Genomic DNA, 21227 nt, shown 5'->3' with positions numbered 1-21227 from the left:
CTCCAAAATGTCTTGGCAGCTGGTTGTGTTTCCCATCCTTCCTGGGGACAGACATTTCTTTCCAAGGCAGCAAAAAGGTGTCAGAGTCTTGAATGCCATTGTGGTTACCAGAGGATGGTGCTGGGGTGACTGGCAGAGGGATTCACAGTGCCCAAGAGGCACTAGTTGGATCCGCTGGGGGCCTGAGGGAGCAGCAGGAACTGGCTAGTTGCTTTTTGAGCCTGGCCTGTGTATCATCTCTTTCCTGCACTGCCCCTGGGCCCTTTTGCTCACACAGTGGTGTGGTTTCCAGACCAATTCAGGTTACTTCCTTCCTTGCCCACTGCCTTTCCTCTGATTAACAATCAGATTTTTATTATTCATCCACTCCTTCCTGATTCAGAGTGCTGGAGAATGAGTCACCTTTCTGCAGGGGTTTAGGAGCCAATTTTTAGTCTGAAAAAAACCAAATCTGTTGCTGTTGAGTTGATTCTGACTCATGGTGACTCAGGCTTTTTAAATGACTATTAGGGGCATATGACATTGTGAGTTAATGCGTGCATTTAAGCAGTCTAACCCCCCCACTCCCAGAGTCCCTGGATAGTGCAAACAGTTAATGCGCTTGGCTGCTAACCAAAAGGTTGGCGTTGGCATGCACCCAGAGGTGCTTTGAAAGTAAGGCCTGGCGATCTACTTCTGAAAAATCAGTCATTATAAACTCTGGAGCACAGTTTGACTCTGATATACACAAAGGCTTAGCTCTTGAGACGCCTTTCCTTCACCATAACTCAGACCAGCACCTGCCATACCTTGAGGGCACCTAGAGAGCTGTTTATTCCCAATGGGTAGGCCTACCCTTGAGAGTGAGCCAACTATGTGGCACATAATCTGGTAGGAGAATGAGGTGGCTATTTGCAGCCCCTGCTGCCCTGGGGGTGGGGGCGTCACCAGCTGGCCCGCCCGCTTGGGCCGTGTGCTTTCAGGTCATGGCCAGTGCAGCTGTGGGGACTGCCTCTGTGACTCCGACTGGACCGGCTACTACTGCAACTGTACCACACGCACCGACACCTGCATGTCCAGCAATGGGCTGCTGTGCAGTGGCCGTGGCAAATGCGAATGCGGCAGCTGCGTCTGCACCCAGCCAGGCTCCTACGGGGACACCTGTGAGAAGTGCCCCACCTGCCCTGATGCCTGCACCTTTAAGAAGTGAGTGGGCAGCTTGGAGAGAGTTGGGAGGTGGGTCAGGGTTCAACCCCAACTCTCCAGGTTTTGTCTCTTACTCACTAGATCTTTAGGGAGAGGAGTCTGACCCAGCCACGTGGCTAGTTCCCTACTTTCCAGGTGAAAGCTTTGGGGAATTTGGGGGTGGGGCCAGCAGGGAGGGGCCAAAGTAGTACCAGCTGGACTCCAGTTGGAGAAACTGGAGTTTCTCTATGTAGAGGAGTTTCTCTACAGGGTGGCATCCTGAATCCTCTGAGCTGGGAGAAAGGCTAAACCAGATAACTTCGATAGGACATTCCAGTGCTGATATTCTGATTCTGTGAGAGGCATGGGACTGGACACTGTGAGAAACAAGGAAATTTCACCAGTGCAGTCCCACTCGGGGTCAGATGAAGGCCCTGTCAGCACAAGTCCATAGCACTGCCATTGCTCTTACCACTTTAAGCAGAACTGGCTTCATGGGCATGTGGCCTATGCAGTCACGCAGGGCCCTGTGCGTACAGGAGCTCCCTACCCGGTTTAATGCTCTGCTATCGCTCCCTCGAAATTCTTAGCAACTTTTGAACAAGGAACCCCACATTTCCATTTTGTATTGGGCCACCAAATTATGTAACCAGTTGCGACGTTAAGCTGCTAGTACTGGCATAGTGTTCACCCTTCTGTCACAGCCCTGGATGGGATGTTAGGAAGTTTAATGAAGGGGGCTGTGGGGCCTTTGGCTGCCAGGCCCTGCGGCTGCCAGGCCCTGCCTATGCATGAGGAGCGCACTTCTACCCCTGAATTCCAGAACTGACTATGTGGGCCTCCAGGACTGTCTTACGGATTTTTTTGTTAACTGAGGTGAAGCAGTTTGCCTAATGGCTTAGGGAGGCCAGAGCTGGACTGGAATACACGTAGGTTTGTACCTCTCCTGCCTTCATCCCTGCCTCCTGTCTCCTTTAGGCAGTGTGTGGAGTGTAAGAAGTTTGACCGGGGAGAGCTACACGAGGAAAACACCTGTAATCGTTACTGCCGTGATGAAATTGAACTTGTGAAGGAGCTTAGTAAGTGTACGGTGACTTAGAGTCCCACACTCCCAGATTCCAGAGTTTTCCGATCTAATTACAGAACCTCTTCAACTGTCATGTAAAATGGAATAATAATTTTTGCCTCACAGGAATTTTGTGCAGGCCTGATGTACAGTAGGCCCTTAATAAAACCTGACTTCCCTGAAAGCCCTCTTGTACCCCTACTGTTCGGCAGTCCTTCCCCTTTTTGCTTCCAGAGCCCACAGACTCAGCAAGACCTTGCAGATAACTTCTAAAGTATGTATAAATCAGGCAAGCTAGTCCCACTTCCCAAGATAACGCACCCTCATCTAACAGATGAAGAAACTGAGGCATAGAGCTGGGAGGTGGTTGCCCATGACGGTCATTGCCTGAACTTAGTAGGCCAAAAACAATAATAAGCACTCCTTTGCGGTTAAGCAATGCTCAGGCATATAGGTTTGCTGGTTTGGAACAAAACCTCCATTCTTAGGGATTTGTCACCAAAATCTGTATTCTAAAGCTCTTCTGGCTGTCTAGACGTCCTCCTGGAACAAGACAGAAATACAAACAATGGGGAGTAAAACTCTCGGCTGAACTTTTTTGGTCTGTATTTCATCTTGAAGGAACCCTGGTGTGGCAGTGCCTAAGGCAATCGACTGCTAACTGAAAAGTCGGTGGTTTGAGACCACCAGTGGGCTCTGCAGGAGAAAGATGTGGCAGTCGCTTTCATGGAGATTTACAGCCTTTGAAACCCTATGGGGTTGCTATGAGTTGGAATTGACTTGATGGCAGTAGATTTGGTTTCATCTTGATTTTCAAGGAGATGGTCTTTGCTGCTGTCAGCACATCTGGTATTGTTATCTGGGTTAGCTGAGTATTGGGTGATGTCAGGGAGATGGCAATCTTACCAAAGATAGCAGTCTTTCACAAAGGCAGGAAACAGTTTTCAGTGATAGCCACAATAAGACACAGCCAGCCAGTCACCTGCTGGGTGGGGGTTTTATGAAAAAGATTCAGATCTCTGGATCCTTTGGCTAATATCAGAAGTGGAACTGGGGCGAGGGTAGCCATTTGAGCATAGAATTTGAAAGGGCATTTTGTCCTCTGGAAGGGACTGGGCTTACTATCATTAGCTCAGAGTGGAGAGGCTGCTAAGATGTTGAAGTATTTTTATGATCTAGCCGAGGTAGGTGCTACAAGCGAGTTGATAAACATTTCTCCTGCCCCCCTGCTCCACAATAATCATAATAGTAATTGCTTATCTGTATGGAATTTTATAACTTTTACAAGTATCTTTCATAAAGATACTTAATTAGATAATGTGTATCTTCCATACACATTATCTTACTTCTCTCCCAATAACTTAATGGAGCAGAACCGTAGTATTATTGTTATCTTCATTTTGCAGATGAGGAAATTGAAGCTCAGGAAAGTTAAGTAACTTGCTCAAGCAAGGAAGTAGTGAGTTAGATCAGAACTAAAAAAACCAAACCAAACCCGTTGCTGTCAAGCGGATTCTCACTCATAGCAACCCTATAGGACAGAGTAGACCTGCCCCATAGGGTTTCCAAGGAACAACTGGTAGATTCGAACTGCCAGCCTCCTGGTTAGCAGTCGACCTCTTAACCCCACTGCGCCACCAGGGCTCCAAGATCAGAACTAGATCCTTAAGTTCTTACTCTTTCCACTGTACCGTAATACCATTGGATTACTGAGTATTGTAAGCAATACTCAGTTGGCTTAGGGAGTTCAGGCCTGTAGGATGTACTTTGAGACTCATGTTCTAACCCTGTTCCATCTCTTATTTGTTGTGTGACCTTGGTACCCATCTGGATTCATCAGTGCAAGGCATAGTAGAGCTACCTGGTAGAGGGTAACCCATAGTTTCACTGGCAGCATAAAAAGTTTTAGAATTAGAAAGGATGAAGCCTAGAAAACATGGTAGGAGTCAGAGAGAAGACAACTCTGGAGAGGTACACTGGGTTAGAAGCAGAAATGGAAGAAATATAAACTTGAGTATGGATACTATTGAGAATCATTGAGCGAGGTGAGAAAGGTAAGAGAGGAAAGGCAATACCTCAGTGTGTTTTTACTGTTTAATTCTTTCCATAACCTGGTGAGGTGGGGGTATTGTTTTCCTTTTATAGATGAAGAGAGACTTGGTGAGGTAAAATAATTTACCCAAGATCACACAGCTGGTAGGTATTAGAGATGGACCCTGAACCCATTTGAACATATTATGTCATGTTCCTTCCAGAGGAAGGAAGGGGAACCAAAATGGGTCTGTGAGGGGCAAAATCCGCCAGTGAGGGTCGTCTAGAAGCAATTGCCAGGCGTGACAGCCATCTGAAATCTAGGCTTCTTTCCTAACATTAAGCATAGGGTTTTCTGCCACATAGACTTCCATAAATCTCACGAGTGAGGTTTTGGTGGAGGGTGAGCCCATTTCCCAGGAATTGACTCATTTTTTATTTCTCCACAACCGCCCGCCCCCCCAACCCAGAGGACACTGGAAAGGATGCAGTGAATTGTACCTACAAGAATGAGGATGACTGCGTGGTCAGATTCCAGTATTATGAAGACTCCAGTGGAAAGTCCATCCTCTATGTGGTGGAAGAACCAGGTGTGTGAACCCTGAGGGCTCAGGGAAAGGGGGAGCAATGTTCAGCAGTAATTTCCTCCCATCACCTGTTTACACTGCCAGGTTAAGCCTGACCTTGCAAGTGAAAAGTTAGGGCCTGTGGAGTAGATAAGGGGTCATATGTAAATATAAGTATTGGCAAGAAAGTGACTTGCTAACTGAGAAGACAGAAAAACAAGATGGAGAGAAGGTAGAGGAAGAAGGTGGGAATGGATCTCATCAAGGGGCAAACTATACTATGGCATTTTTGAGGTGATCATGTCAGGAAGTAAGGAATTTAAGTTCTACAACTTTTATACATAAGGTATCTGCTCTATTAAAAGTGAGATGGTTGTCAAGAGCAGCATGCCTGCTGCTTTAGATAAAGGCCTGATGGTTTGAGGCGTTGATCATCTTACCAGGTTCATCACAAGACATGGTGATGGGTTTGTGGCACTTACCCAAGGCTACTCTGAACACTGAAAAGATAGCACTTGCTTTCAACACCCTCTGGAAGCAGGGGGAGCCCATTGTACCTCAGACCAACTACAGATTTGTCACAATCTAGCATGGATTTGCTTGCTTCCCCTTACCACCTTCGTTTCCTTTCTTTCCCCTAGACAACAGATTAAGATATTGTCTTAGTTACTACAACAGACATACCACAAGTGGATGGCCTTAACAAATGGAAATTTATCTTCTCACAGTCTAGGAGGCTAGAAGTCCATATTCAGGGCACCAGCTCCAGGGGAATGGTTTTTCTCTTTGTCGGTTCTGGGGGAAGGTCATTGTCATCAATCTTCCCCTGGTCTAGTAGTTTCTCAACGCAGGGACACCAGATCCAAAGGACACGCTCTGTTCTCGGCTCATCTCTCTCGGTGGTATGAGGTCTTTGCACTGTCTTATTGTTATATCTTCATGCTTAGCTCAGTCTTCTATAGAGAAGACATTTAATAACTAGTTTTGGAATAATTTAATCGGACTAATTATTATTATTTTTTAGGTTGTAATCTTTTTGTTTATTGTACTTTAGATGAAGGTTTACAGAACAAACCAGTTTCTCATTAAACAGTGCACATATTGTTTTATGATATTACTTAACAACCCCATGACATGTCAACACGCTCCTTTCTCGACCTTGAGTTTCCTATTACCAGCTTTTCTGTCCCCTCCTGCCTTCTAGTCCATGCTCCTGGGCTGGTATGCCTCTTTGGTCTCCTTTTGTTTTGTGGGCTTGTCTAATCTTTGGCTGAGGGTGAACCTCGGGAGTGACTTCATTACTGAGCTAAAAGGTTGTCTGGGGGCCATACTCTCAGGGTTTCCCCAGTCTCTGTCAGGCTAGTAAGTCTGGTCTTTTTATGTAAGTTAGAATTTTGTTCTATGTTTTTCTCCAGCTGTGTCTGGGATCCTCTACTGTGATCCCTGTCAGAGCAAGGGCTAATTATTTTTTGAGAACAGGTGGGCTTAATTCATCTTGGAATTTGTTAGGAGAATTTTGGCTGCTTGAGGAAGGGCTGTTATAGCCATGTCACCTAGGGTATTGGCTGTTGTCTTGGGGAGAGGAGAGTGTTGTGTCCCTCTCTGGAATATTGCTCATCTACCCTTCGAAGAGGCCTTACCACTTATAATGGAGAAGGAAGGTAAAGAGAATCATCTTAATTTTATTTAGTGACTCAAGGGAAAGTTGATATGCGGAAGGGGCAAGGGATGAGTCTGGGTATGTATCTGTGGGGGGAGCTGATGTGGATTAGTTTGACCATAACTCCCCACAGTTTCCTACTTGTACTACATCTCACAGATTTTCCCACACCTATACTGTCTATACTATTGTCCCTTCTAGTTTCAGAAGGGCAGTATGTCTTTTCTTTCGGATTTAACGTTACTTCACCTCTTTGCTATAACAATCTTTGCTGGTGATCCTACTGGATCACTTACAAAAATCATTTGCCTTCATATTCTTAGACTGAATCTCTGAATCTGAAGATGTGAGGGACAAAGGTGATAATAACCTGGGTTGGTACAAATAACCCCTGGGTGGTTAACTTTTCTGGCTCATCCTCAGTAGACCCCTCCCTCAACATCAGGAGAGGGACCAGAGATCTAGAGTCTCATATTTTATATCTTGCTGCCTTGTTCTTCCAGGCTTTGCTTTCCTTCTCCTCCCTGTCAACCATTTCCAGAGGTCCCAGAGCATGGGAAGAAATTATTCCCCTTCCCTTCCCCAACTCATATCCTTGCAAATGCTCTCTTTGAAGGGTTAAGCCACTGCAGGGCAGTACAAAGAGTATTGCCAAAGGGGTTGGCATTGGCCAAGCAGAGCTTTAGCCCATGTGGAATGGGCTATCCTGAGATGGGCCATCATTACTCCCAGATAGTGTTACCAGATAAAATACAGTATGCCCCATGCAATATTTGGTACATACTTATACTAAAAAGTTATTTGTTGTTTATCTGAAATGGAAATTTAATTGGTTGTCCTGTACTTTTGTTTGGTAAATCTTCCAACCCTACCCAGACTTCATTGACCCTGGGTCACCCTTTATGGGTCCTCACCACTGTAGCTGGTAGGGCCCTCCAGAGACCACCTGATCTTGTCTTCTGCTTCCAGAAAGCCTTTGTCCACTTCTTTCAGGACAGATGGTTAACAGATATATATTTATATTTTCGCTGAAGACTTCATGGCATTCTACCTGTCCTGTCCAACTAACTCGCAGAGTTTGAGGGATTTCGCCTTGAGGGTTTAAGGGTCATTCCTACCTCAATCTGCCAGAGAATTCATAATTGCTTTTCCCAGAATTCGGGCATTCCATTCCTGGGAACTGAGACTGTGGAACCTTATAGCCTTTCTCCAGACACTTCTTTAATTGTAGACAGAGGTTGTAATTTGGTGGGTTGGGCAATAGCCAGCTCGGGTTTGTGGTAGTGGTAGTTTTAGCATAGTGTGTGGTGTACAGGATGTATGTTTAGGGAAAAAGGCAGAAGATGGTGTAGTAAGTGGGTGTGGCCCCCTTTCCAGACTTATCCATACCCACATATGCAAATACCTAGTTATGTAACACCTGAGGAATTACCTGAGTGAAGTCACCATCAGATACCTGTGGCTTATGGGAAGCAGAGCTCTAAATGATGAGCATACTCAGGCTTGTCCCTTACAAGGGTGAGGCACATCTGTCTGTCTAGGTTGTTGTCCGGACTTGAACAGAAAGTTGGCTCTCAATAAAGTTAGATTGTAGATGACTAAATATTTTGGGAAATAATCCAAAATATCGTCTTGGCCTCTTGGTCTCTAAAGATGTTAAAAAGTTCACTGGGTTCCCAGGACTTAGGGATGTAAATATCTGAACTAGGTTAACAAATACAAATGCCTACAGGGTTAGGAAGACAAATGTGTGAAAACAACTGGGCATAATAACAATAGTAGTAATGGTACCCCATGCCAGGCACTCATCTGAGTTTTTAAAATACATTAACCTGATTATTTCTTATAACAAGTTTTTAAGGTCAGTGCTATAATTTTCTCTGTTTTAATGATGGAGAAACAGGAAACACACACCCAGAAAGGTTAAAGAATTTACCCACGGTCACATAGAAATGTGAGTGGGAGGCAAAGCTTAGACTGGACTGTAAAACAAAATAATACTCATGAAGAACATGCTTCTTAGTTCAAGGAGATACATGAGACCAAACGGGCGGCTTCTGTCCAGAGGCAAGATAAGGCAGGAAGGGACAGGACCTGGTTGGATGGACACGGGAAACCCAGGGTAGAAAGGAGGAGTGTGCTGTCCCATTATAGGGATTGCAACTAGTGTCACATAACAATATGGGTGTACATTTTTGTATGAGAAACTAACTTGACCTCTAAACTTTTACCTAAAGAAAAATGAAAGCCCCCTCCCCCCTCAAAAAAAAGACAAGTGGGAACCCAGGATTCAAACCCAGGCTGTCCGGCTCCAAAGTGCACAGTAGCACAGATACAATGACAAAAGTCACACTTGGCCTTGGTTTGGGGAAAAAATACAGAGTGGTGAGGACTGTGGAAAACTAGAGAACATGTGTCCCATCTAAAAGGGGCTGCTGTTGCTCAGCTCTGGCCAGTTGCTGCCATGTAGGAATGTTGGCTTAGTATTTCTACATCTTCTTCTTTTCTTTCTTTTTTTTAAAGAGATGATGAAGAAAAACCTGAAATTTGGGGAGAAAATCTCAATATTCAATGTTGCCAATAAAATCAAAAAAATTTTTTTAATGAACACTTGTGTGAACCAAGACTGAGTAGGTTGGACTTAGCCCAGGGGTGACCAACTCACAGCCTATGATTTAAACCACTTGGGACAAATTATTGCTGTCTTAACGATCACATTTTTTTTTTTTTTTTTTAAGACTCCTGTTTCCTTCAGAGACCTTCCCAGTACTTTATTGTTTTGTCAAGAAGACCTTGTTCATAGTCTGTTCAAGTGGTTCCTGTTTCATTCACAGCCACCCTCCTCTGTGCTCTCTCCTGATAGATTGTCCCAAGGGCCCGGACATCCTGGTGGTCTTGCTTTCAGTGATGGGGGCCATTCTGCTCATCGGCCTTGCTACTCTGCTCATCTGGAAACTCCTCATCACCATCCACGACCGGAAGGAGTTTGCTAAATTTGAGGAAGAGCGAGCCAGAGCAAAATGGGACACAGTAAGAGGCTGGGCTGGGAGTTCTGATTCCAGAGCCTGAACTGGAAGCAATAGATGATCAGTGTGGCAGGTTCAGCCAACACTGTAGTTTCCAGTTCTGGCAACTGGAAGATGGCCTGACTGTCCCCTTGTCCTTAAGCTTCCTGGAAACCCCGATTCTATTTCTACTATACAATGACCAAGGGTCACGTCTGAGTATTGGCTAAGGACACCTCGTGCCCAGCTCTGTTCTGAACACTGCGAGGAAATTAAAAAGACGTGTGTTCTGCAACTGAGGGAGACAGGACAAACTTGAGAATTTTACATTGAGAATATATAGCATATTATACACTAAGTCTAAAGCATTCAACCACCAACTGGAAAAAATATAATAATAGCTAATGTTTATTGAGTATTTGCCATGTGTCAGGAACTGTTTCAAATACTTTTCATGTATTAACTTATTTCATCCCTGTAACAGCCTAGTGATGGCCAGTATTATTCTCATTTCACAAATAAGGAAACTGAGCACAGAGCAGAGGAATTAAATGACTTGCCCAATTGTGGGAGGAAATTGGGTTAAAATAGGAATTCCTTTGTGGGTCAGCCCCTTAGTGGCAGTATAGCATTTCACCTCATTCTCCTCTTTTTTTTTTTTTTCTCAAATAATGAGATGATAGCTCCCAAATCAGACTGTACTCTTACACTTTCTGCATTTCCAGTTTACCCTGGTTTAATCCAGACAGACATTTACTGAGAACCTTCTATATACTTAGTTTTACTAGATTTTCCTTCACATCTTTTACATTTTAACTTATTTCTGGACCTTCCAAATGGCTATTTGACTCCCTGAAGGTTCAGGGTTAGGCTGAAAGTTTTTTCCTAAGGGTCTTAAGAAGGTGAGAATCCTACCACTGAACCACCACTGCCCACCCTGGGCTAAGTTTGTTTTTAAATAGTGGCAGTATGGCATTCTAACTCACCTTTCCTTATTCCTTATTCATTCCCATTCTGAGAACTAATGTATGGGTAAAATGAGCATTAAGCTGTTTCACTGATGGTGTATCTCAGAGAAGGGTGTCTTAGGGAAACTTTTGAAATGAAATTTAAACCTTCAGGACAGGAAAGGTTTGAGGAATTCACTGCAAGCTTTTCTGTTCTCTCCTCAGGCCAACAACCCACTGTATAAACAGGCCACATCGACCTTCACCAATATCACCTACCGGGGCAATTCATAACAAGCGGTCGTCCTCAGATCATTATCATCAGTCTATCCCAGGATTGGGGGAATCTCTCCCATCATGTTTACAGAGGACAGTATCTATGTGGTGGGATTTGGGGCTTGAATGGGGTGGGTTGGAAGAATGTAAGTATGTGGAAGTGTGGATTTCTGCGCATGTGTGTGTATGACTGCTGTGTGTGGGGGCATGTGTAATTTAAAACTTGTGATGTATCCCAGATGAGGGGAGCTTCTCAGCCTTTGTCCTCAGAATGCCTCCTATAGGGATTCTTCCTGCTTAGCTTGAGGGTGACCGCTATGGCTGAGCAGGTGTTCTTCATTACCTCAGTGAGAAACCAGCTTTCCTTGTTGGGCCATTCTCCCTGAAGAGAAGGGCTAGGCTGAGGCCCCTCATTCCAGAGGAAGGAATGCCAAGCCTCAGCTCTATCCTGATGATGAGTTTATGGTTCTTGGGACTGTGTCTCAGCAGCTGTGGTGGGAACAGCTGGGCTTTGTACCCGGTTGTGTCATCTGTACCCCTGTCTCCTTCCCTTCCCTCAGGCTGAAGGAATCAGTGGAGAACTGAACCATCAGAGCTGCCTGTGCCTTTTTGCCATCACCTCAATTCAGCCTATAAGAGGAGTCTTTGCTACCTAATTCTTTGATTTATTGGGAATGAAGGTGGCAGGGTCACCCAGGGGTCATGAATGACCAACACCACCCAGTTCACAGTCATAACCCTTCAGGTTTGCCTCACTGAGAGTTCCAGAATGGACCTGAAGGTTCATTTAGAAATGTGTCACTCTTAGACCAGCACCATCTGCTTACCTCCTACTTTCACACTCTCACTGCTGTAGACATTTGCTGTGTACTGAGGATTTCTCTCATGACCAAGGGGGAGTGCTATGGTTAGTGCCACATGTCTGGCCCCAACCCTTTAAGCCTTCTTCCCTTTGTCCAAGGCACCACCACACACCCACCCCTGTGCCTCTGTGCACTATATCCATCCATGGGGCTGACTGCATTTATCTACCTCTTGGGTGTCTTGTAAAGGAACCATTCTTGTGGGTCACTGAGCCTGCTGGAAAAAAGTGCCAGGGTGGAATGATGGGCCAGTTGTGTCAGCATGTGTGGCCTGTTCTATGGGCCGGGCAACCTCATTTTAACTCAGTCTTTGAGAGGCCACAAGTACCATTTTATTTTATTTTCTCATTGGGGCACCTGAAACCACAATGAAGCTTGTTTAATATAAAGGAACATGTATATAAGTACACTTGTTTATAAATACAATTATTGTTGTAATTTTATTTGATAACAAGGAAAGGGACCATAAAAAACTACAGACTTGGGCTGGATACGGACACTCCTACCTGGCATCATCCAGAGTGAGCTGCTGCCCAGCCAGTGGGTCTGTAAGGGCTTTCTGATCCTGGAAGCCTGTGGGGATGGATATACGGATATGCCAGACCTTTCCTGAGGAGCAGGAAAATGGGTGGTTCTTTTTACTCCTAGCAATAGCTCCATCATGAGGTATCCCTCACCCACAAGAAAAAGTGAAAGACCTATAAACAGTGGTCTGAGGATCAGAAGATCTGAGTCCTGATCTCAGTATTACAGTTAAGGAGGCTTTAACATTAATTAATTTAATTTTAAGAAAACCTGGGCTCAGCTTTCTAGTTTGAAAAATCAGCTTGGACTAGCTGATCTTGAAAGGTTTCATTCAGTATCAGTATTCTAAGATTCAGAAGGAGCCCTGGTAGAGGAATGGTTAAACACTCAGCTGCTACCCAACCAGTTGGCAGTTCCAACCCACCCAGGAGCTCTGTAGGAGAAAGACCTGGTGATCTGCTCCTGTAAAGATTACAGCTTAGAAAACCCCACGGGGCAGTTATGTTCTATGGGTTGCTATGAGTTGGAATTGACTCAAAGACACCCAACAACAATAACAGCATTCTAAAATTCAAGAACTTACCATGACATCAAACATACAGCCTCAAGATTCTGTAGGGTGTTGATACTGTTTATTTTCTTAGTTGGGAGATCTCAAATTTGGCTTTGGCAAGAGCAGATATCATTCTATATCACCCTTCTCAATGAAAAAGCCTTATCCTTTGATCTCTTAGAACCCCTCCTCCATCTTTTTTAGCAGTTACATCTCCACTTAGCTCCGATTTCTTAATTCACTTTGCACATATGTGTATCCACATATTAGGGAAGAGGAATCCATGAGAAGTAGCTGGAACTTGTGTTCTGTATCCATCTGATAATACTGAGAATAAGCCTTGGAATTAGGAACGGGGCAAATGACTGAGCTGCTTTTTTTTTTTTTTATAGTTTTTATAGGGGATGGGGATGCGGTAGAGGGATAAATGAGGGAGGGTGTAGATGATCACAAATCCAAGAAGTTGAGAACCTAATTATAATCTTTAGTTTCTGAGACAATAGGGTTCATTAGAGTAGTAGTGGTACATTTTCTTTAGACAAGATGATTTATATGAAGAAACTACATCAAAGAGGGGGAAGAAAGTATATCCGGAGGATGGAAGCATCACTAGGAATCCTGTCTGAGCTTCTGGAATGAGGCTCGAAGGCCCTGAAGACCAGTACTGTTTGTCAACTTGTAGATGTGCTCGTAAGATAGCACATAGTCAGTTTTGGTGTCACGTAGGAGGAACATACAAATAGTATTTTGGCAACAGACAACACAGCCCAAATGCGCTATTTTTACTGAGCTCTTTTGGAGTTCATGTGCAGTCTCAGGGTCTATGGACAATAATGGGAAACTTTAAACATTCCTGACTTCTAGATGACAAATTGCCACATAAGGAGTCCGTTCTTTACCTCTCAGATAGTCCTAGAACACCCATAATTTTAAGATACTTCTCTTTGTTAAGTATTCCTCGCTGAAATTACTTAAGTGTCTTTCTTTCTAACCATCTCCTCTGTTTGAGTTGTCCAACAGTGAATTAAAAGTGCTTCCAAAAAAAAAAAAAAAAATTGGCCGAAGGCTGCCCAGTGCTTCCTGTGTTATTTCTGTTTCCTTTGGGTGAAAAGGATAAGTGTGATTGCCTCACAGAATGATTATTTTAGAACAGCATGTTTCCAAATGTTACAGAGTGGTGACCACTACAGGAACTGAAGCTAGTCTGAATCTAGAGCTGTTCTTTAGATTTTAATAATAGCATTCTAAGAATGAGTAGGTTTTTACTGTTCTAAGAGTTTAAGATGTTATTTTTTTTTTAATTGAGGTTTATTTAGTAATTTGTGCCACTTCCACAGAACAGAATGTTAAATTCAGCCTAGGTTTTGTTTGCAGGAAGCATAAAATGGTAAAAGAAATCATTTACAGGATCGTTCAAATGATCAACTTTTATTTAAGGCAGTGGGTCTCAAAATGTGATCCCAGGACCAGCAGCATCAGTATCACCTGAGAACTTGTTAAAAAACCTGCTGCCATCGAGTCGATTCTGACTCATAGTGACCCTATAGGACAGAGGGGAGCTGCCCCATAGTTTCCAAGGAGTGCCTGGCGGAAAACTGCCGACCTTTTGGTTAGCAGCCATAGCTCTTAACCACTACACCACCAGCATTTCCAAGAACTTGTTGGAAATGAAAATTCTTAGGCCCCACCCTGTACCTACTAAATCAGAAAATCTGGGGGTGGAGTTCAACAATCTATTTTAGTAAGCCCTCCTAATAATTCTGATGGATGCTTAAGTTTGAAAACAACTGGTGTCAGGAGTAAAGCATGTATTCTGGCCTAGAAAGAAGTTTATAGTAAATCAGCTGAGTTACTATAAGGTTAAGAACACATCTTGGCTAATAGAGTCAGAAAACCAAATATCTACTCACACAAAATCAAAATTTACTTTTGATCCGTCTTCCAAGTTAAGTGATCACGGGCTTCTTGGGTTCACCCACAGCCACAAATTTCCATGAAAACCTAAAAGAAGTTATAGGTTAGAATTACGGGGGTGGAAGTGGGGAGAAGAAGAAACAGCTAACAGGATTCTCGGCAGGCACCTTTTTTTTTTTTTTAAATGTGCACCAGGCCGCGCAGAATTTATTCACAGAAGATGGAATCGAAATCTTAACATTATCATCCCATAGGATGCCAGAATAAGACTTTATTATTTGTAACTTCATTTTTTGCTGTTTAAAATTTATTGAGCACTGACAGTGTGGGATTGAAATACTTTACACAACACCCATAACATAATCTTTGCCTTTGAGTCTTAAATTCCTTACATAATATACATTTTCCGAGCACAATACAGCACACGTCATCATGAAACAATTATGTGATCACAGACTGAACCTTTTATGGTGAGCTTTTGTGAGATTTACTGTGTTTTATTTACATAGTAGTAACTGATGACTAAATGTCTGGTTGAAATGGAGGACTTTCTGTGAAAATCAAATGAAAAGCCATATGTCAAACAACATTAATAATCCTTTAACTCTTGGCATCTGCAGTCTGAGTTTTACAGTCACAGAGCCATCTAATGATCACTGGGACCAAGTACAAGCAGATAGCCTGGGAATTATAGTACTTAAGTATTAACACTGATATAAAAGAGGAATAATGTATGCTTTGCAAGTAAGCTATTTAAGAAACATTTGTTGAAAAAAACTTCGGTTTGGTTTTGTAATACCATAGATTTTCGAAAATATATTTTCCTAATTTGTTTTAGTTTGCTTAAAGCATACAAGGAGGCAGTCGTAAATGCTCATGATCAGGGTTAACCGTATCAAATACATTTTTAAAATTCCACTCAACATTGTTACCTAAGGACTGTTTGCATGTGAAGGGAAAACTAAGAAGTCAAGAATACGCTTGCCTTCTATTTAGCTGCTAATGTCATAGTGATATCCTTCCAACCCCTTGCATAGGGGAAATATTTTTCAAAAGCTGTGTATTTTCTGACAGTACACCAAAGTATGTGCACAAAATGTAAGTATTTAAGAAGAATAAGGAATTTCAGAGCCTTTAGGGAAAGCCTCCATTGTCAATTATTTGTTAGCAGAGTCCCCGAAAAGAACTTTATAAGGAAAAAGTTTTTCAAGTGATTGTGTTTTACCTAATGTTTTTTTATTAGTTGGGTTTTCCAGTGACTCATACACAATTGACATGATTCTTTGGTGGGGTTGGTGGGATGAGTGTAAATATTTTGTGGTGGCCAATGGAAGTACTTTAAGAAACAGGAAGAAATGTTGATGGGTGTATGATGGACTTTGCTTTTCCTGACCCTTATTGTGACAGAGTTTGTAAATTGTGCCCCAGTATCTGTTCTTCCTTTCTCACGAAAACCCAGACCCACTGCTGTCAAGTTGATTCCAACTGATAGTAACTATGGGATAGAGTAGAACTGCCCCATAGGGTTTCCAAGGCTGTGAATCTTTATGGAAGCAGGCTTCCTCATGCAGAGCGGCTGGTGGGTTCAAACCACCGAACTTTTGGTTAGCAGCCAAGTGCTTTAAGCACTGTGCCACCACGGCTCCTTCCCCTTCTCACATAGGCCTAGAAAGAAGTTTATAGTGAGTCAGCTCAGTAACTATAATGTTAAGAACACATCTTGGCTGATAGATTCAGAAAACCAAATATCCACCCACACAAAATCAAAATTTACTTTTGATCCATCTTCCAAGTTAAGTGATAACATGCTTCTTGGGTTCACCCACAGCCAAAAAATTGCAGTTGGGCACATGGCCACCCAAAATAAATACAATGTTTCCTAGCCTCTCTTGCAGCTAGGTGTTGTATGTCCATTTCACAGTCAATGATACATAAATGAGGTGCATGTAACTCCAGCAAGTGTCATTTAAGGGAGGGAGTATGCCTTTTTTTTCTCCCTTTTCTTCTAGCAGGCTGGTGTGTAGAGGTAGTAGCTGGAACTTAAGCAGCAATCATGAATCAAGACATGACCTACGGAATTGTATTAGTTATCTGTTGCTACGTAACGAATTACCCCACAATTTAGCAGCTTAAAACAACAAACATCTTGCATTTCTGTGGTCAGGAATTCAGGGAGGGCTTGGCTGGGAGGCTCTGGCTCAGTGTCATTCATGAGGTTGCAGACATGCTGTTGACTGGGGAGGCAGCTGATTGAAGGCTCAAAGGGGCTGGAGGATCCTCTTGAAAGATAGTTTACTCACACGGCTGCTGGCAGAACACATTGGTTCTGCGCTGGCTACTGGCAATAAGCTTTACTTCTCATCACTTAGATGTCTCCATAGGGCTGTTTGGGTGTCCTCACAACATGTCAGCTGGCTTCCCCCAGAATGAGTAATCTAAGAGAGAGCAAGAAGGAAGCCAAGACAGGAGGAGAGAGAACGGAGGGAAGGACTGTGCTGTCTCATTAGGAAGAGAGCAATTAGTGTATAGCAAGGTGTATGTAAATTTTTGTATGAGAGATTGACCTGATTTGTAAACTTTCACTTAAAGCACAATAAAAATTAATTAAAAAAAAAAAGGAAGCCATGCCTTCTATGAGTTTTGTAAGTGCCATATTATCCTTCTGCCATATTCTATTCATTAGAAAACCAAACCCATTGCGGGGGAGTCAATTCTGACTCATAGTGACCCTACAGGACAGAGCAGAACTGCCCCATCCGGTTTCCAAGGAAAGCCTGGTAGATTCAAACTGGCAACCTTTTGGTTAGCAGTCGTAGCTCTTAACCACTATGCTACCAGGGCTTCCAATTCATTAGAAGTAGTTCATTTAGTGAAGGCGAGGGGAATTGCTAGCCACCTCTTGGAGGAGCGCTGTGGTAGAGAGAATAATGGTCTTCCCAAAACGTCCATGCCCTCATCTTCAGAACCTGTAAATATGTTACATCACATGTTAAAAAAAAAAAAAAAAAACCTGACTTTGACGACTGATTAATGGTCTTTCTTTAAAGGTGCCTCTGGGTGCTACTTGAACCTCCAACCTTTTGGTTAGCAGCTTAGAGTGTTCGTAAACAAGCCTTAAAAATGATTAATTTCACCGAGTTCGGTTTACACAATGTTCTGTGGAAATAATGGGGAAAGTCAAGAAAAATGAGCTTGCCATTTTTATACCAACGTTATTTCATTGGCAGGATGCAGGGAAGGAAAAGTTTATTTCCAAAGAAAAAGTATCTCTTCCAAAGGGAAGCTTTGTTTCCAGGAGGGCATCCTAGAACAGATTTAAGCAAAATAGTGGGACAAATGGCTTTCGAGCTGCTGTTCATTATTAAGTAGTAGAAACTAAAAAGGATGCAATCTTTTAAAAGAAAGGAGGGCGGGAAATATTCAAAGAAAGAAGACAAACTCGAAGCGCGGTCAGACTACGGCGGGGCAGCGCACTAGTGAAGGAACAGAACTGCAAGAAGAGTAGGAAGCGTGTAGGATGGAGGGCGAAATCGAGGCAAGGGATGCGGGAAGTAAAGCGGGTGGAGGGGAGCTTCTTTGCTCGTGTCCAAGACCTGGCCGTACCCAGCCAGAGGCCCGTGAGGTCACAGGCCCTTATGAGGTGAGACACACGGGAGGACCGAAGGGTGCGGCCGCAGCGCTCTACAGTCGGCGCAGTGGCGGCGAGGTCAGCAGCTCCCCGCGGCACCGGAGCCTCTGGGCTGCGGCAGCGACAGGAGCTGCGGCCCGGGTCCCGCGCTCTCGCGGCACCGTTTGCTGTGTTGGAGCGTCGGGCTTGGTCAGGTGACTTCCGGGGCGAGGCCGCGCCGCACGGGATCCCGGGAAGGCGGCGGAGCGGGAGCGTCGAGCCCACAGGGGGCCTCAGGGGCCAGCGGCGAGGATCGCCGGCAGTGAGGGACCGAGAGACAGCCGGAAGAAGCCTGAGGGGGGCGGTGGCGGGACCCTCAGGGGACTGAGGTGGGGAGGCGAAACTTGCTGTGGCGGTGGGAAGGAATCGCAACCCAGGTTGAAGGAGGAGACCGCCACATGGTGCCAGGGCGAGGTAGAACAGTTACGAAGATGGACGAAGGTTCCAGAAAGAGACGGCAAGATGACTGTGTGGGACAGTCAAGAGGGCCAGAGAAGTGATAGAGTCTGGGGCGGGTAGTGCCTCAGAAATGTTCGTAATTCTAGAAGGGAGAGGTCAAAGTGGGTGCTTGAGAAGCTTCATGGCTCCTTCGCGTACACTTTTGACCACTATTAGAGCACTTACTTTTCATTTTACTTATTTTTTCACGTCTACCTATTTTCTTCACAGAAAAGTCACACATTTTATAAGGGCAGGGCCTATTGGAATCTCCACAGCACAGATTCTTGTATGAGGTGGATGTTGACTCGATAATTGTTAAATAAAATAATTGGGAGTGATAAATTTAACAGATTTCTATTAAATCACAAAATTTTAAAAATTCTGTCAAGAATTGGAAAGCCCTTTAGTGAAAATGGAGCGTAGTGGTTACCAGTTTGGCTGTTAACTAAAAGGTAGCAGTTCTTTTTTTTTTTTTTTAACGTGAAAATATTATCGCTTGATCTACATATGGATTGAATCAGCCATGGTACTTTGATTTTAAATATTCCTTTGATGTATTGAAGCATGTTGAATTTCTTCACTTCCTTTGGTAGTTTTTGATGAATTAGTTGGTGACAACCAAGGTGGAAGGGAGAATGAAGGAGAGAGTGTGTTTGGGAGTGGGATGGACAGAGTGCAGGATATGGCTAACGGTGACTGTTTCCTCTTACTTCACTAGTGCCCCTGGGACCCCAGGAAGGGTAGATAGCCTTGCTTCTGACAGCTGCTTCCAGACCTTTCTTCCTCCCATTCTCAAAACATTGTTTTGCGTTTCACATCATCAGACTGTATCATCCTGTTCCAATCCTTGTTGCAGTCAAACTTCAGCTCCTAGCTTCCTGCCACTCTAACGCTACTGCTGTTGCAGAGGAAAATTTTCAAAAATGGAGGCACTTATCTCAGGACAGGAATGGCGGGATCAACATGCATTCCCAGGGAGCAAAAGGTCAGAATGTAAACAATTCATTCCTGGGAAGAATCTGTGTAACCTAACTGGATGACACCACTCACCTGAGGATAAAACTCACTGCCCCTCTCCTCCAGCCAAATAGCTGACCTTTACATTTCAAAGGACCCCAAAGCTGAAGCTGAATCAATCATTAACCGCCTACCTTTCCTTTGTTCTTTATGCATAAAAACCTCCAACTCATTAGAGACAGTGGAGTGCTTTGTATTTTTACTTAGCACTGCCCAGCTCAACCTGTATTATTTCTCAATAAAACTCCTTTTCTTTCACGCCCAATAGTATGAGATTTTCTTTTTTGACACTGTTGTAATGCTGTGATTTTACCTTCTTTGGTCACCACTCCTTTCTTTGTAGCTTTGATGTTATTTTACTAATAACTGCAACTCTATTATCTCAGTTTCGAATGTCCCCCCTCCACAATCACATTCTTATCTTTCAGGCTCGCTCCCAACTCTTAACAACGCTTTGACACCACCAGGATCTTCAATCTACATTTTTGTGTCCCTCAGTCACTCTTGTTCTTATTTCTTACCCACCTACCCAGTTTAAGTTTCTGGGTCAATCATTAAAACCACTTCCTTGCACTTACCCCAGCTCCCTTGCCTCCTTTTCAGTTCATTTTACTACCTTAGCTAAATCGTAATTCTGGACTAAAGCCACCTTTATGCCTACGAAGTGCCAGCATTTCCGCAGTGAACATGGCTAGAGAAAAGTATTCTAGACAGTTTCCTTAAGGACCATTCATACCGTTCATGAGGTTTGGTGCTGCTGTGTGATTGGGCTCACTCTAAATTCATGTTCATGAACCTCAAGGGGTCCTTGAGGCTACCCAGCAATCATATCAGATTCCTCTGAACTATTTTTATCCTCTCCTAGATGACTATATCAGCTGTCCCTTCAGACCTCTAGCACCTCCTCTTCCATTGTTACCCTCAGTTGATAACCTTGCTTTGCATTTCATTAAGTAAGGTAAAGCAGTCAGATGAATTTGTACAAGCTCCCACAACTACATCTGTTCACCTATTCTACTTGTAACTGTGCACAGTTCTGTTAAGTCTATGGATATGTTCTTACCTAAAGCCAAACCTTCCCTTTGTGTTCCAAATCCCATCTCTTTTCTCCTTCCTGAGAATATTGATCCAGTAATTCTCCCCTCTTATATCATCAGTTTCCCTCTCTCTACTGGATCATTCCTATCAGCATATGAACATATTTTTCCCATCCTAAATGCTCATGACCCCATTTTCCCCTCAAATACTATCTCATTTCTCTCTTTTCCTTTACTGCCTGTCTCCTTGAAAGAGTCATCTCTTCTGGCTGTCTCCAATTTCTCTCCCCCGTTGTCTCTTGACCTCACTTCAGGAACATTGTATCCTCACCATAGCACCCAAATGGCTCCTCTCAAGGTTATCAGTGTCTTCCCTGTTGCAAAATCTAATGGATTATTCAGTGTTCATCTTACTTGATCTGTCAGCAGCATTTTTCACAATTGATTACTTAATCTTTTCTTTTTATTGTGGTAACATACGCACAACATTAAGTT

At 43.6% G+C, this 21227-nt stretch overlaps 1 protein-coding gene across 3 annotated transcripts in view; it reads left to right on the top strand.

The window, feature by feature from the left end:
- ITGB3 (integrin subunit beta 3) overlaps positions 1-13711 on the top strand; it is a 53635-nt gene extending 39924 nt beyond the window's left edge. For all 3 annotated transcript variants that reach the window (XM_064270970.1, XM_064270968.1, XM_064270969.1), the window contains 5 exons: positions 963-1185; positions 2143-2243; positions 4732-4851; positions 9351-9517; positions 10665-13711. In XM_064270970.1, the coding sequence (XP_064127040.1) occupies positions 963-1185; positions 2143-2243; positions 4732-4851; positions 9351-9517; positions 10665-10733 (680 nt within the window). In that variant the 3' untranslated portion in view covers positions 10734-13711. The remainder of the gene's footprint in view (positions 1-962; positions 1186-2142; positions 2244-4731; positions 4852-9350; positions 9518-10664) is intronic.
- The last annotated feature ends 7516 nt before the right edge of the window (positions 13712-21227 follow it).

Source organism: Loxodonta africana, chromosome 18 (genome assembly GCF_030014295.1).
Source record: "Loxodonta africana isolate mLoxAfr1 chromosome 18, mLoxAfr1.hap2, whole genome shotgun sequence".
NCBI lineage: Eukaryota > Metazoa > Chordata > Mammalia > Proboscidea > Elephantidae > Loxodonta > Loxodonta africana.
The sequence above is the reverse complement of the archived record's forward strand: the minus strand, read 5'-3'. Positions and strand labels throughout refer to the sequence as shown.